The 16468-nt window shown below is 30.0% G+C and overlaps 1 protein-coding gene across 3 annotated transcripts in view; it reads left to right on the top strand.

Moving 5' to 3' along the window:
- The window catches only part of LOC143082869 (twitchin-like), a 140357-nt gene that overhangs the window by 67801 nt on the left and 56088 nt on the right, over positions 1-16468 (top strand). Inside the window, exons 28-40 of one of the 3 annotated variants that reach the window (XM_076258834.1) lie at positions 2411-2434; positions 3837-3975; positions 5467-5588; positions 8133-8277; positions 8975-9116; positions 9999-10129; positions 10410-10697; positions 11448-11753; positions 12233-12384; positions 12999-13149; positions 13686-13813; positions 14277-14291; positions 15719-15893. In XM_076258834.1, the coding sequence (XP_076114949.1) occupies positions 2411-2434; positions 3837-3975; positions 5467-5588; positions 8133-8277; positions 8975-9116; positions 9999-10129; positions 10410-10697; positions 11448-11753; positions 12233-12384; positions 12999-13149; positions 13686-13813; positions 14277-14291; positions 15719-15893 (1918 nt within the window). The remainder of the gene's footprint in view (positions 1-2410; positions 2435-3836; positions 3976-5466; positions 5589-8132; positions 8278-8974; positions 9117-9998; positions 10130-10409; positions 10698-11447; positions 11754-12232; positions 12385-12998; positions 13150-13685; positions 13814-14276; positions 14292-15718; positions 15894-16468) is intronic. The other 2 variants (XM_076258833.1, XM_076258835.1) reach the window with 2 other exon arrangements.

The following is a 16468-nucleotide window of genomic DNA, read 5'->3' as shown; positions in this document are numbered from 1 at the left end:
AATGTTGTTAAAATTGGTCTCCTAGTTCAATTTAATAACTTATATCCAATCCAGAAATTTGAACTAAAATTTCCATAATGCATCTTGAAATTAATTCCTTTGTTGCCAATTTTAATTGAATAAACTTTAGATCTGGTTATATTTACGCTTCATGTCACTGCATTTGTTACACTTTTAGAAATATAAATCCAAAAGAGTTCTCACAATGGAATATTAATGCTGATAGTATAGTTGTGATGATTCCCAGATAGATAATGGTACAATATTATAACTGGCACTTCATCAGTATAATCCATTAATTGGTTAGATCTTGATTTGGTAATTATAAATGTAGACAGAGGGCATTTAAAGTAATACCGAAATAATTCTTAAATAGAGACCACATATTTTACAGAAGAAAAAAAATTTCTTCAAAACAATGCTCAAAATTCTTCTTTTTTAGTTAGTCGTAATTTTTAGAAGAAATTTCATTTTTGATGAATTTATAACCCCTTTATGGCCTCTCTTAAATTAAAATTTTAATTAAAGGTAAATATAACAATGCCTGTATGTCAATGTTAAACTGTTATTGTGAAATTTTATCTAGCTTAGTGTATATCTGATACTTTGTGGTTCAATGGATGATCAAATTGGTTTCTAAGGCAGAGACTAAAGTCACACTTAGGCATGTGTTATGGTGAAAAAGACGTCATTAAATATTCTATTAAAACATTTAATTGTCTTCATAGGGAGATTTGAAATAAAAGTTCAATAAGGAAATATTTATTGTTTGGTTATTCAGAAAGATTATTGAATGAAATATTCTTGTCAATTTTTTATCCTTTGTAGTTTATTTTAAAATTTTAAAATATTTCAATAGAAATGTCAAATAAAGTTTAAAAGTACTGATATTAAAGAGAAATCTAGTTTCGTACGAAATGTACTGGATTACACATATTTAGAGAATTCATTAATGGACTATTTGTTATTTATTTTACTACGGTATTTAAAAAGTTCAATATATTTTTTTCATCCCTTTTTAGCTCACCTGGCCCAAAGGGCCAAGTGAGCTTTTCTCATCACTTGGCGCCCGTCGTCTGTCGTCCGTTGTCTGGCGTTGTCTGTTAACTTTTACAAAAATCTTCTCTTCTGAAACTACTGTGCCAAATTTAACTAAACTGGCCACAATCATCATTGGGGTATCTAGTTCAAAAAATGTGTCCAGTGACCCGGCCAATCAACCAAAGATGGCCCCATGACTAAAGATAGAACATAGGTGTGAAATGTAGATTTTGGCTTATAACTCAGCTTTGGCTTATTAATCGGATAACCAGTTGTTGGGGTTGCTGCCCCTGAATTTGTAATTTTAATGAAATTTTGCCGTTTTTGGTTATTATCTTGAATATTATTATAGATAGAGATAAACTAAACAGCAATAATGTTCATCAAAGTAAGATCTACAAATAATTCAACACGACCAAAATGGTCAGTTGACACCTTAATTAAGGAGTTATTGCCCTTTATAGTCAATTTTACCATTTTTTCTTAAATTTTTGTAATCTTTTACAAAAGTCTTTTCCTCTGAAACTACTTGGCCACATTTAACCAAACAATCATCATTTGGGTATTTAGTTTAAAAAATGTGTCCGGTGACCCGGCCAGCAAACCAAGATGGCTGCCATAGCTAAAAATAGAACATAGGGGTAAAATGTAGATTTGGGCTTATAGCTCTGTAACCAAAGCATTTAGAGCAAATTTGACGATTGAAAATGTTTATCAAGTCAAGATCTATTTGCCCTGAAATTTTCAGATGAATAGGACAACTGGTTGTTGGGTTGCTGCCCCTAAACTGGTAATTTTAAGGAAATTTTGCCGTTTTTGGTTATTATCTCCAATATTATTATAGATAGAGATAAACTGTAACAGCAATAATGGACAGCAAAGTAAGACCTAACAATAAGTCAACGTGACCAAAATGGTCAATTGACCTATTAAGGAGTTATTGCCCTTTACAGTCAATTTTTAACAATTTTCATAAATTTTGTAAATTTCGGTAAATTTTTACATTTTTTTTTCTCTATTACTACTGGGCTAAGTGCATTATAGATAGATATATGGTAAACAGCAAGAGTGTTCAGTAAAGTAATATCTACAAACACATCACCATCACCAAAACACAATTTTTTCATGAATCCATCTGTGTCCTTTGTTTAATATGCACATAGACCAAGGTGAGCGACACAGGCTCTTTAGAGCCTCTAGTTTATTTCTCTGAGTGTGATTAGTAAAATTGAGAATGACAATTGTTCACTTAAATCTCATTCTGATATCAGATGTTCTGAGTTGGTGCAAATGTACTGTATATAGATTTGACTGAAATAGCATGGTTCTAAATATTAACATATTGTGTTCTTTGTTGCATTCATTGTAGATTCCAAAGAAAGGTGATCCAGAGGTATAGAACTTTACTGAATAAATCCCAACCCTCAAAATTATGTATAGCCTACAACCTTTATATTTTACATCAACCTTATTTCAAGGAAAAACTATCTACTGAACTCCAAGTAGATCATGAGCTATGGCCTATATTCCATATTTTAGTTTACAAGCACCTGCTAAAGTTATACAGCTTCACTTATAAATGACCATAATTGCACAGATTATTTTCTTATTGCCTTATCTATTGTATTATATTGCCATGTTGCTGCCATTCAAATTCCCTTCCAGAAACCATATCACACATACACATATTTTCTCTTTTTCCCCCATCATTTATATCTGCTCCTGAACTTGATAATTTATTTCACTTTCATTATATTTTTATTTTAAAACTTTGCCAATCATTAACACACATTAATTTCAGGAACAGCTTTTAATACTTGGATATCTTTGCTGTATAAATTATAATTAGTATAAAATATAGCCAAAATATATATAGTGTTCTCAAATTGCACCATAATTATTTTAAAGAAGTCATCCTTATTTCAAAAGAAAGTCTTAGACATGACAATGTACTATAACTTTGAGTACATTTTACAAAAGAAATTGTTTTGGGATAAATAAAAAAGTAAAGATCATTTATTTGTTTTGCTTCAGAACAGAACAGCTAAAGTGTAGTTGAGGGTTTTGGCTTTGTTCAAAATAACAATCATAATTTTCAAGATGAAAACAAACAAAACAATTCTGAATTTGTTTGTTATAAAAAGTAATTGAATTCTATGAATAAAAGATAAATGTTTGTGAAATATGAACCATGCCATGCTGGCTCACATCAAAATCTTGAGATGTTGAAATACTTGGTAATCTCTGTCTATTTTCTTTCTTATCATTTTTATGAACACAATGATCATGATGAAGAAAGAGATATAACTTTTATATCATTAATGTTAATTTTATAAGCATTTCAAAATTTTATCATTCAATCTTTTTGCAGAAATTCATATGCATTATCAAATATATTTGAAGTTGTATTTTGATGAACTTAGATGTTTTGTTTAAGATGTATTATATTAGAAAACATTCCAACATTTGATTGCTATCAATATTAGAAGCTAATTTTATCAATGCTCAGCTAGATTTGTAGATAAATTGTTGTTGAATCTAATTTAGTACAAATCTTTTCTAATCGTTTATTATTTTAGTTCTTTGTAAGATCTATATGATCTACTGGTGCCAATTCTTTCACAGATTTACACAAGTTAGGGCACCAGATAAATAAAATGTGATATAATTTGAGTACTTTCACATAGGATTTTGTAAAGAATTCAGTAGTAGTGGTGATTTCATGGGATTAGATATTTTGGATCTAAAGTTATAATTGTTCTCAATAATTTTATAACTTTGATTGTATTTCATAGTACCAATCAGGTAAAATGGAGATCCAACGTCGTGAGAACCGCTGTATCCTCCGAATCAAAGACTGCCAGCCAGATGACGAAGCTGAGTACACATGTACTTGTGGTGATGCTAAAACTACTTGCCAGTTTAAAGTCACAGGTTAGTTTTTAAAAGATGTAAAAAAAAAAAAGATTGAACCAAACACTAGTTTCTTCTCTGAAATACAATTTATCAGCATTAAAACCATTGCAATACTCCTATTGATAGGGAACCATTTTCTTTTGCATTTCTAAGAAATGAAGAGTAAGCATTTAGTACATGTATTGTGAATCTTCCACAATAAAAAAAAATATGAGAAAATTATTATAATTCCTGTTGTAGTAGAATGTTATTGTAAAAAATCTTAAGTTTCTAGAAATACATATAGATATTTACATTAGAAATTGTTAAACTAATGATTCTGTGTGAAGTATTTAATAATCCTCACTAAAATTATCCATAGACAAAATACATCTTCTCTAGCCAAGGATTATGATCCAGTCCCCTCCTCTCCAAGGGACTGGGTGATAACCCATGGCTAGTGAGATATAGACAGTACCATGAAATATAATCAAGTGTCAGCTTAAGCTTTTGTACTTTCTTATACTGTTTTTAAAATTTTGCTGTTCATTCTCAGCGACAAATTTTGGGTTGAAACATTCCTGATGAAGGTTAACCACAGCACAATCAAGTTCTACACTCATTTCATATATATGATTTATTTTTATTAAAAATAATAAGAAACATAAGTATTTTTCATCATATGTCAGCTATTTTTGTAATCTGTGATATCTGTAGATTAAAAAGGTAATTTAATTCTTATGTAATATATGTTGCCCAAAATGTAATCAAAGTAAAGATGTTTGGATGCCATTGTTTATTTGAATTTTCAACTAAACCTTTGTGTTTAATTTAAGTTATTTAGGTTTACCAATTCAGACATTCCAGTAACAGTATTAAACCTGATGTTTATAGACTTTATATAAACCTTCATTGAAATTAATCAAGTTTAAAGAATGCTATTGCAAAACTGCTTAAGTGTATACACATTTACTTGCAATTAATCAAATCTGCTAAGAATATTTTGAGATCTATTTAAATGATTGTTGTTTGAATGAACATTGCTCCATTCCAACTTCACTGCTGGAATTTCTAAAGCATCAGTTTGTATGATATAAGATTAAACGGAGGCAAAGAAATGGGTATGTAAATAGGAGATTTAAGCAATATTTTTCAAACAAATACAGTCAATCTGATTGATAATGAGCACAAAATACAGGGATTTGAGATTTGTAATCATTACATTTTGTATGAGCAGATGCTTTTTATATAGATTTGCATTTTAGACACTTCGTATTAGAAAGGTATTATATTTTCCTTGATCCTTTTACTTATCCTTCTAAAACTGGTATTAATGTACTTCTATATAGATAAAGATATAGGTCCCATGGAAATCTTTCCACAAATTTTTACCTGATGGACTGAGAATCATCATCTTGTTCAAAAGAACAACACAAGTCAATAAATATATATTTTGAATTTGCATGAGTTTTTTTACTGCAATTCTATCTACAAACAGTAATACTTATATTGTGTGCATTTATTTTTCAGATCCTGAATGGGACTTCATGAAGTTGTTAGATGATGTTGAAGGTATAGAAAGAGACAGAGCAACATTTGAATGTGATGTCAACGATCCTGAGGCTGAGGTTAAGTGGTTTAGAAATGACAAGGTATGTATATTGTGATATAAGGTCAGACAAGCATGAATACAATTCCAATGTTATGGAAGTCCCATACTTTTCTTAGAGAACACCAGTGCATTTATGAAAATGGTTAATGAACGGTTTAAATGAAACTTCAAAGCAAAAAAACAGAAACATATATGTCAACTGTACTTCGATAACTGTTTCATCTTGGAGGAGAAATTATTGTTGGTTCCATTTTACTCTTTATACTACTATGCATTATTAATATGAAAAAAAGTGCTTCTGAGACATTATGCTTAAGTTTGCTTAGTAAAAGTATAAGTGATAGATGAAGATGTGTTATTTTAAAGTTTGATTACTTGCAAACAGGTGTATGTTTTACAAAATGTTCATGTCTCATAGCTGAAAAAACAATATTTTAATGTAAAAAAAAAAAAAATCAAAGAAAACTACTTTTTTATTTAACCTTACAAACAACCATTCAACAACATTGACCTGCATTGAAAGATCCAATTACCAAATCACAATATGATCATGTCACCATTGATTCCATCACATTCTGTTCCTACCAGCTCACACACACATCCCAAACATTTTAGTGATTCCACCATGATTTTGTTTAGGCCAATAAAAATTGATTCTTAAGCCATTTTTATTGATTATATGATGCTGTTCTGCATTACTCAGTTAAAAATAAAAGACTGTGGTAGATTTGCAAGATGCTGTGGTCATATAACTTTTATCTGTTTTTGGTTGGGGGTTTAGTGCTAAAAAAATTGACAAAAGGGGAAAAATGGGTCAATGAAATAGTTTTACTAAGATATTAAGAAGCTGTTGTATTGGTTTATATTGGCCTTGCATTATAAATGTTCGTACTGTATGTATAATGATTTTCTAGAACAAAGTGAAGGTAAGTTAAGGTGTAGTACCTCTGGTGTAGTGACAGGCTGTAGTATTACCTTCCATTCCTAAACAGAGGCTGTAAGGCTTTGCTCATTGTTGAAGGCTGTATAATTTATTTTGGTTTATAATTTCTGTGACATTTGGTCTCTTGTTAAAAGTTGTCTCATTTACAATTTACCACATCTTCTTTTTTATATACTTTGTTAACGTTAATGTTAAAAAAAAATCTGTTCATCAATTTTGTCCAGGAATACAAACAATAGAAAGGAAAAACTTTGCAGCCTCTGTCAATCTTGATAGAATAACTTTTAGACTACAATTAATCTGAATCTTTCTTAAAGAACAGTAAAAAAAAGTGGCTTATCTCCCCTTTAAATACTATAAAAATGAAGATATTAAATTATCACAATTACTAAGTAATATGTATAACAATGTTTTAAAGTGAAATCAAATACCATATAACTTAATACTGAATATTAAAGCAACCATTTCTGTTTATATTTTAATCTTATTTTCGTTTAACTGCATTATATATCCATATTTTAATGCTCCAAAAAAATTCCTAAATTTTGTATTTTTTTTATTTTTTCCTTCCTCTTTCTGTTTTGAATCATTTCAGTTTATATATTTTATTCATACTTCTGTCAACCTGCGTTTTATTTCAATATTTTTATTCTTCAAAGAAGTCTGGATTTTTTTCCATCCACTTTTTTGTTGTTGCTTTTACATAATTAGAACCTCATCTTTGAAAATAATAAAGAAAATCTTGTAAATTTGTTTTATTTCAGTTTAGTACTCCTTTCTAAGCCACCGAACCAGTAGATTTGCAATAGCTTTTCACTTTCCCATCTCTTTCCTCCTATATTCCTTTTAAAGCTAGTAAACCACTACTCCAACTTTCAGTGTCCTTTCTGTTTCCCCCTATTTTCATTTTTAAGCCAGTATACCACTATTACTCCAACCTTTAGTTTTATTTTCTTCATAGCTTTACTTTCAAACCTAATTATAGCTTTATGATCCATTAAAAAGAATGATATGAGTAGATTTACACATTAGATAGCCTTTCTAATGAATATGAAGCATTAAAACAAAAAACGTAAATTTGGTTTTTATTTTCTATCAGATTTTTTAACAGTTTTATGTCAACTATTTATTTGCTCTGCTTTACTGAAGTTAATTTATGCAGGCTTATTATATAAAGTTTTAAGTTACTTTTGTTTGCAAATTAAAAGTTAAAACTAAAGTATTTGCTATACATTTGTGTTTTATAACTTGCTCATATTTTTACATGAAATACTTGTACAGTAGAGTTTGTTAATTTAAATGTTCTAGCAAGTCTGTACCATATTGAATCAACAGACCTGATGGGACAAAGAGAATCACTTGCAGTATGATAGTACCGTGGATTCATTATTATTCATTGGATACCTATTTTTCATGGATTTTGTGGGAACATGACTGTGAACCTGAAAATCAAATGTTACTCAAAATTTCTATATTTTAATTATGCAGAGATTGGCAAAATCACTAAATCAAATATTCATTAAGTTCAAGTTTTCCTCAATCCACAAAAAGTGATATCCACATAAATAAATGAATCCACAGTATATGTATTTACTATAACTTCCCATTACTCATTTTTGTCTTCACTTGTTTTCATATTAGGAACTAACATCTGGTGGAAAGTATGAAATACAAGTAGATGGTTTCAAGAGACGTCTTGTTGTTAAGAACTGTCACTCAAAGGATGATGGACCCTACACCTGTAAAGTCCTGGACAAAGAAACTACTGCAAATCTGTTTGTAGAACGTAAGTTGTCTCATTGATTACTAACCAAATGGAGTCTTTCTAATCCATTTAATAAATAAAATAATAGAAAAAATAAAGGATGTATGGTATCTATCCATGACACAAAACCAGTACATGCAAATCGACAACAAAAAAACACACTTAACCCTTTCCTCCATAGATTTTTTTTTTAACATACTTGATTTGCATAGGATTTTTTCAATATATAAAAAAATTTGTCAGGTTTAAAGTCTTAATGCATTGGGAAAACAAATATTTCATTAATGAAATTTCAGTCGTATATTCTCATGAATAGACACAAATTTTATTAGGTCTGATACAGATTTTTCGTAGGAGAATGTTTTAACTGAGGCACTACACAGGCATCAAAAGGCGACATTATGGAGTAAAGGGGGTGGTGTCAAAGGCATCATTATGGAGGAAAGGGTTAAAGCAAAGTAACAGCACTTTTATTGCTGTTGGTTTCATATCAAAGATCATGCTTTCTTTATAGAAACTTGAAGTAAAAGATGATAACTTAATATGCAGTTTTTAAATAAAGTTGCAGCAAATAACAAGATCATAAATCTTTGGCTGACAGAATGTCATGATCAAAATGGTTAAAAGTACATTATGTCTCATTTCTCTTCTCTCATGTCAGCTTATTCTTGGTACTATTTGAGTTACATTGCATATGAAGCATTTTTTATCTAAACAGCTGATGTCAAATTCTTCAAGAAGTTGGAAAACAAGAGAGAAAGAGAGAAAGGAACCCTTGTATTAGAATGTAAGGCTTCTAATCCTCATAACCAACCTGTCAAATGGCTTAAAGATGGGGAGCCAATCAATAAGGATGATCCGTATGTATACACCAATGTTTTATATATATAGAAAATAGAATATTTTATGTATTTGACTATTTAAAAAAAAACTTTGACTTTAAACGGGAAGCAGTCCAAAGCTTATGAAATACTTTTGTTTTATTGTGGTTATTGTTAAGGTGGTATGGGAGTCTAAAATAAAAATGATAGAATTTGTTCATACTTTGCCAAAACGGTGTATCTATTGATACATTTTGAAAAATATAATAAAAATGATAGGTCACCGCGCATTTTCTCAAGCTACAGGACGGGACAAAATGACACATTTTGTATGGATTATACAGGAAAAAACACCATTTTGTGATTAGAAACTAAACAAAATGATAGAATTGTTAAATACTTCAGGAAAAGATAGCTTTCAGACACTGCTTTGAGAATATGAAAAGGAAAGATAGGGTCACCGTACGTTTTTTCCGGCTAAAATACAAAATAGGAAAATTCCATACAGAATCCTTCAGAAAATGCACTTTTTTAGAGTTACCTCCCCTTAAAATGCCAATTTTTAAAAAAAATAAAAACAACCAAAAATAATTAACATTTGCAAAAATATCAATATTTAGAAGTTATATTCTTATAAATTGGTACTTTTAAATGAAAATGTACATCAAACATCTGCATTCCTGCATCAAATTTTGGTGGAAAATCTGGACCTTTGATTCTCTGTTTTTTACAATCCAAGATGGAGGAAGACACCCATACCACCTTAAGTTAAAGTAAACAGGGATTCTTTTAAAATATTTCTTCTCTTGCTCAGTACATCATGATAGTAGGTCATATTTAAAATGTTGAATAAAAAGTAGCATTATGTAAATTACCTGTCTATTCTACCATGCTACAGTTTTATATAATTTTACTTTACAGTCGTTTAGAAGTAACAAGGAAAGGAGAATTATATAAGATTGTTATTAAAAATCTGACCAGAGAAGATGCTGGACAATATGCTTGTCAAGTTGGAGAAAGATCTTCCAAATGTGAAGTCATCGTTGATGAATGTAAGTAATTATAAGTTAATGCTAAATAAGGTCATACATTACCTTTCTGTGATACTGATTAGTACTTGAAATTTTATATATAAGGTATTCATAGATTGTATTGAAAAGTACCAACTTCCAATTGAAAAAGTACAAGTCAATATGAAAGATTATGAAACCCCTGTACTTAATCAGATTTTATGTTAAAACACAACTATTTTGGTAAATTTTAGTGCATGGGATTTTTACACAGATTAATTTAGCATCGTAATTGTTAAAAACCTGTTATTTTTTCTAACAGTACCCAAACCACCACAGATAAATGCCAAAGACATACCAGAGGAGATTATTGTAAAGAAGGGTGAGGTGATTGAGATCGGTATCCCATTCATTGGTGTACCCATGCCTTCGGGGCACTGGAAAAAAGATGGTAATCCACTTAGTGAGGCAGATACAGATATCAGAATGACTGATACCCTGGCCAGCATCCGTATCCCAGATGCACAGAGAGGTGATACTGGACAGTATGAACTGACTCTTACAAATGAGGTCGGATCAGAGGTCATTCCTATTCCTGTCAGGGTTTTGGGTAAGGTTTGAATTATAATCAATAATTTCCTGTATTACATGTATTAACTATACCTCTAAAAAAGAAATCTAAATATAAGTCAGAAACCTGGTGTTCATTAGTTGTTGTTAGATGATGTGATTCTTAAGTGTTTTTTGTTTTTTATATAAATTAGACCAATGGTTTTCTATTTTATAGTTTGCTGTTTTCGGTGTGAGCCAAGGCTCTGTGTTGCAGACTGTACTTTGATTTGCATTAACCGATTGTGACTTGTAAGATAGAGTTGTCTCATTGGCACTCTAACTACATCTTCTTATATCTGGAACATGTTTTTTATGATAGTATTACGTATTGTATTGCTACCATACAAATTTGTTAATATGAAATTGACTTTCTATCCATTTCTTAGTTCTGAATTTCAGCAGAACTAATAGACTAAAGTTGTGAAAAAGATTCTTATAGTAGTTTAAACTAGCTTAGGTAGTTAATGAATATGTTCATGGATTCTTTTATTATAGTGGGTATCAATTTTGTGGATTGCTGAAAACTTGCATTTGTGGATATTTTATTTCATGGTTTTACCAACCTCTGCATACAAAGCCTTTGAAAAATTTGTTATTCGTTGAACATTTGAATTTGTGGTTATCTCATACTAACAAAAACAACGAAATTGGTATCCAACAAAAATTATTAAACCATATTAGTTTAGTGTTGATAAATGAAGATGACACTAATATATTGATATTCATTAGTTATACTTTTGGTTTTCAGATGTACCTGGTCGTCCAGGAGAACCATTGGATGTTGTTGATGTGTTTGCTGATAAATGTGCTCTTCTCTGGGACAGACCAAAAGATGATGGTGGATCACCAATCAAACATTATATCGTAGAAATGAAGGATTCAGAAAAAGACTCCGACAAATTTGAACAAGTTTGTACTACTGAAGATTTGGAAGTGGATGTTACAGGCTTGAAGGAAGGACATCGTTATCAGTTCCGTGTCAGAGCTGTCAACGAACAGGGTACCAGTGAACCACTCTTGGCTGATGGTGAAATTATTGCCAAAGATCCATGGGGTAGGTTAAATATCATTGCTTATAGGATTTCATCTTCCTAATCAATCCTTTGGATAATAGACAAGTTTCAAACTTGTGCATTTTCATGTTTTCCTATACATTTCCTTTCACAATGCTTACGCCACAGTAAGAACCGATATTTGATGATGTCTTGAACACCAATTTAACTAGAGTCAACGGGTGTAACTCATCCATAAAAAACAACTTGAGATTGAATATCCCTTTATTGTAGTGCATATAATGGACATACATTGCAATTTCAAGAAATTAAAGAAATATATGTGATGCATCTTTTGACATAATTGAAAAATCATATAATTTTGAATTTGTTTTTTCTATTTTTCTTATTGATCTTTATGGTGTTCAAACTACAGTGCATACATACATTTTTACGAGACATAAGTGAATGACATGACATTTATGGCAATGTTATAATTGCTATTATGCAAATTTTAAATATTGCCTAATTTGTATACTAGATCCATCTGACCCACCACAAGATACAAATGTGGAGGATTATGACAAGGACTATGTAGAAATTGGATGGAAGCCACCAATTAATGATGGTGGAGCTCCTATTGAGAAATATGTCATTGAGAAATGTGAGAAACATAGACCAGAATGGGTACCTGTAAGTATTTAAAGATAAAATTAAAAACATTGTATGATAAATTGTAACCTACAATTCAGATATCTATAAAAGAGATATTACACAACTATCACAAAAATATTGGACGGTTCAACACTCAATATCAACACCCAAGTGACATCCACTGTAAAGATTGCAAAAACAAGGACATTACATGTTTTACATGGTCAAGATAGCCAGACTTTAAATATGGTTGGCTTAAAACAGTTATAGTCCTACACACACACACACCCCTTTATCAATCTTGGCATTATGGATCTCATTTATTAATAAATTAGAACAGTTCTTAGAGTTTTGAAGTTTCAATTTTGAAATACAATTCTTAGCCATTTAATTAGCCTGTATGTTATAAATATGAAAACAGGAGATGTGGGATGTAGGCAGTGGCCCAACAACAAAGATAACCAAAAATTTATTGGCACTGGACGTTAAGCAAACATCAATCAATGAAAAATTGTGGGTAGAAAATGGATCTTTTGATTGGGGGTATTTTAGTTAATTTTAAGACTTTTAGATAGGTTCATTTCTAGCCAAAATCACATCCCTGTTATTTGTTCATGCATAAATTCTAAAATAACTTTTGTATACAATTATAGGGCATTGAAGTTCCTGGAGATAAGAGAGTTGGAACTGTCAGTGGCCTTACTGAGAACAGAGAATATATTTTCCGTGTTAGTGCTGTTAACAAGGCTGGTAAATCAGAACCTAGTGAAGCTACACCACCTGTTCTTACCAAGTCAAGGAGAGGTAACTATTTAGAAATGTGTCACTAGTTTATTGGTTTGAGATTTCAATGCTGGTCTTCATATTCTTGCAATGAACATTCTTCAATGTTCCATTTGATTTTAATGACGACAAAAAAAAGGAGATATATGTTTATAAGTTAGCAATCTAACACTTAAAACATTCATAGACATTTAGATACCAACATAAGGTCTTTAACAGAAGGTGTGCATCAATATCATATGGCAAGCTCTATATTGCAAGAGCCTCGACAATATGTCAATACATATAATAGAGACTATGAATAATCTGGCATTAATGGTGAATTCTTAATAGGCATTAGCACCAATATGTATCTAAGAACAACCACTTTTGGCTGTTGAGTGTCTTGCCTAGGGATTGGCACATTGCAGGGTTAAACAAGTGTTTAGTACCAAACACACCCCATTGGTGCATGTGTGTTATAAGATAGGAGTAATTTTTTAGATTATTTTAGTAAAGTGGTAAGAAACTAAAGGAAAATATGCATTGCTTTTCAATGTGAGCAATATTTTTTCTAGTTAAACCAAGAATTATGAACAAGGATGACTTGAAACCAATCCGTGTCAAAGTAGGAAAAGATTTCACAATTCCTGTAGAGTACATTGGTGAACCAACACCAAAGATTGAATGGAAGAAAAAGGGACTGGTTAGTATAGATTAAGTTTTATAAATGCGAGGCCAGTCCTTATTTTTAACATGACATATAATTCATCAGTGTGATAAAAAAAAAAGAAGTCTTATAGTGTGAATGTTTTGCTGAGCAGTTGGTTAAGAGAAAATTTCATGTTTTTTTAAAGGTAGATTTACTGTTGATAAAAACGTGTTCATATATGCATCCATATTTTAAATACAGTTAAATAAGGAATTGATACTTTATTTAAATTCATCTATATTAACTGATATGTGTATGTTTTGAGTGAATTTCTCCTCCAACATTGATTTGTTTGTTTTCCAAAGCCCTGGACACTTTACATCTCCTTTCCTTTCTGTATATACCAAATCAATCTCAAATTTGAACTATAAACAGCCAAGTGATTCCATGTTCCATTTTATGTACTATATTGTGTAGTATTTCTATGCATGATAATGGCCTTTAACCTCTATCCTAGGATCCATCAAAGGTAGTAAGTATTCCATGTATATCTCCTGTGTTGTATATAATGTTGTATATGATGTGTACTAGTGTTTTATTGTGCTTAAATAGTCATCAAAGGTTCAAAAGCTTTGGGAAAAATATTTCAGCAAGGGGTTTTAACATCAATTAAAGTTTCAGGAGAAATATAAAATGATTATTTCATTTCGAATTGCGATATTTTTTTTTACATTATTTGGTGGAGAGTTGTCTCATACCACATCTTTCAATTTCATATCAAAGGAAAAAGAGAACAAAAATGCTTCAGGTTTTTGAATGAATTATAATTATATCTTATTAAGCACAGTATAACACTTATCTTCCCTAGTATATCAAAGTAGTACAGTAGAAAATGTACTGGTTATTTGTATAGAAATATGTCATCACAGTAGTCTATAGTTACCACAATTTGATCTCTTGTGATGCCTCCATGATCTGTTATAATGCATTGTATTATGTTGTTACATAATATTCTCTATTTATGAGAAAAAGCAAAAGAGATCAGTCATCAACAGAGATCAAATCTAGTTGTCTCCCTTATTGTAATTATTTTTATTTTGATATTTTCAGCAAGGCATGAATAAACAGGTAGTTTTTTTTGGTTTTATAGATGATAAGATAATGTTTTTTTTGTTTATTTACTTATTTTTTACTACTATTACTTATGTTGCTTAAAATAAAAAAATAAAATTTTATTTGATTTTTAGTTTATGTCCTAATATGTTGTAATTTTTGTATATCATTTATTTTAATACCTTTATTTTTATTAGATTATTTCACTACTATTACTTACTTTACCTAAAATGAAAAAAAGTATTAATTATGAAATGTTATTTACTAAATAAAATAATTTATTGCAGTTTTGTTGTCTTTTACTTTGTACAATAACATATTTAACATATTTAATACATTATCTTTAAACAGAAGGTCCTGAAAGTTTTTCAAGGCTGTGTTTTTCCACATTTGAATTTTATTTATTGATGTATTTTCAAATTTTTTCCCCTTATGAAAAGGTCCTGTCTTCTTAAGATCATATAAATTTACCTCACTTTCACATTTAATTCGTACATAGATATATTTGACAAAAATTGAAAAAGTAACACAAAAATAATTATAAACAGATTTTTTTCGCCAGATAAAGATCAATTGTAAGTGCTTTGCATATTTGAAATTTTGACTCAAAGAAAGAAAAAAGAAAAAATTTACCCAAATCTATATAAAAAAAAATTTAGCCATGATAGTACATCTTTTAAATCATTCTATGATGATTATTTTTGGGGGATTTTTTTTTATGAGTTAATTGAAGACTTGTGATACATTTTAGAAAAGATGGAGCGAGTATCATTTTATCAATATTTTAAAGTATATATTTCTTGAAAATTTTAGATAGTAATTATTTGTAAATTGGACATTTTTCAGGACAAGAAAGAAGAACCTCTTGAACCATCTGACCATATTTCTATTGATAATAAGACCGAGAAGAAATCAACCTTGACCTGTAAAGAACCATCAAGGAAGGATACTGCTATGTACAATGTTACAGTGACTAACAAACATGGATCTGATACAGCTGATGTCGAGGTTGTTGTTCTAGGTAAGAACTTCAAAAGACATAGCTTTTATAGTTATTTTTAAAAGCAATAAAATATGTTATTCCATATTGGTATTATTTTAGTAGGTTTCTCTATATGAATTGGATTTTGAATAAAAAAGCATATTCACCTGAGAAAGTGTTATTCACCGCGCTAAACGTCACACGCTTTTACATGCAACGTTATGGTAAAATGTTTCATGTAAAAAAAAAAATTGGTATATATTTGTCATTAGATACATTTTCTTCTCTCGGACTATGGAATAAAACAATTACTGTCTTTTGTTTCGGTAAATATGGGGTTTTATTGACTTTTGAAAAACTGATATTCACTTCGGCCCTCGGCCTCAGTGAATATCACTTTTTCAAAAGTCAATAAAACCGCATATTTACCTCATCCAAAGACAGTAATTGTATATTATTTTCAAAAACTTTGAATTTGAAATGATTTATCTATGCTTTATTTAGGCATCTGAATAGTATATGTTATATTTTTTTTTAAAAATTGAATAAAAAGTAAAAATCTAAACTGTGAGTTTGCATTCTTGTGAAACCTATCACCTTGCAATTTTCACCAA

Source organism: Mytilus galloprovincialis, chromosome 7 (assembly GCF_965363235.1).
Source record: "Mytilus galloprovincialis chromosome 7, xbMytGall1.hap1.1, whole genome shotgun sequence".
NCBI lineage: Eukaryota > Metazoa > Mollusca > Bivalvia > Mytilida > Mytilidae > Mytilus > Mytilus galloprovincialis.
Note: the sequence above shows the minus strand (reverse complement) of the source record. Positions and strands in the feature narration are given on the sequence as shown.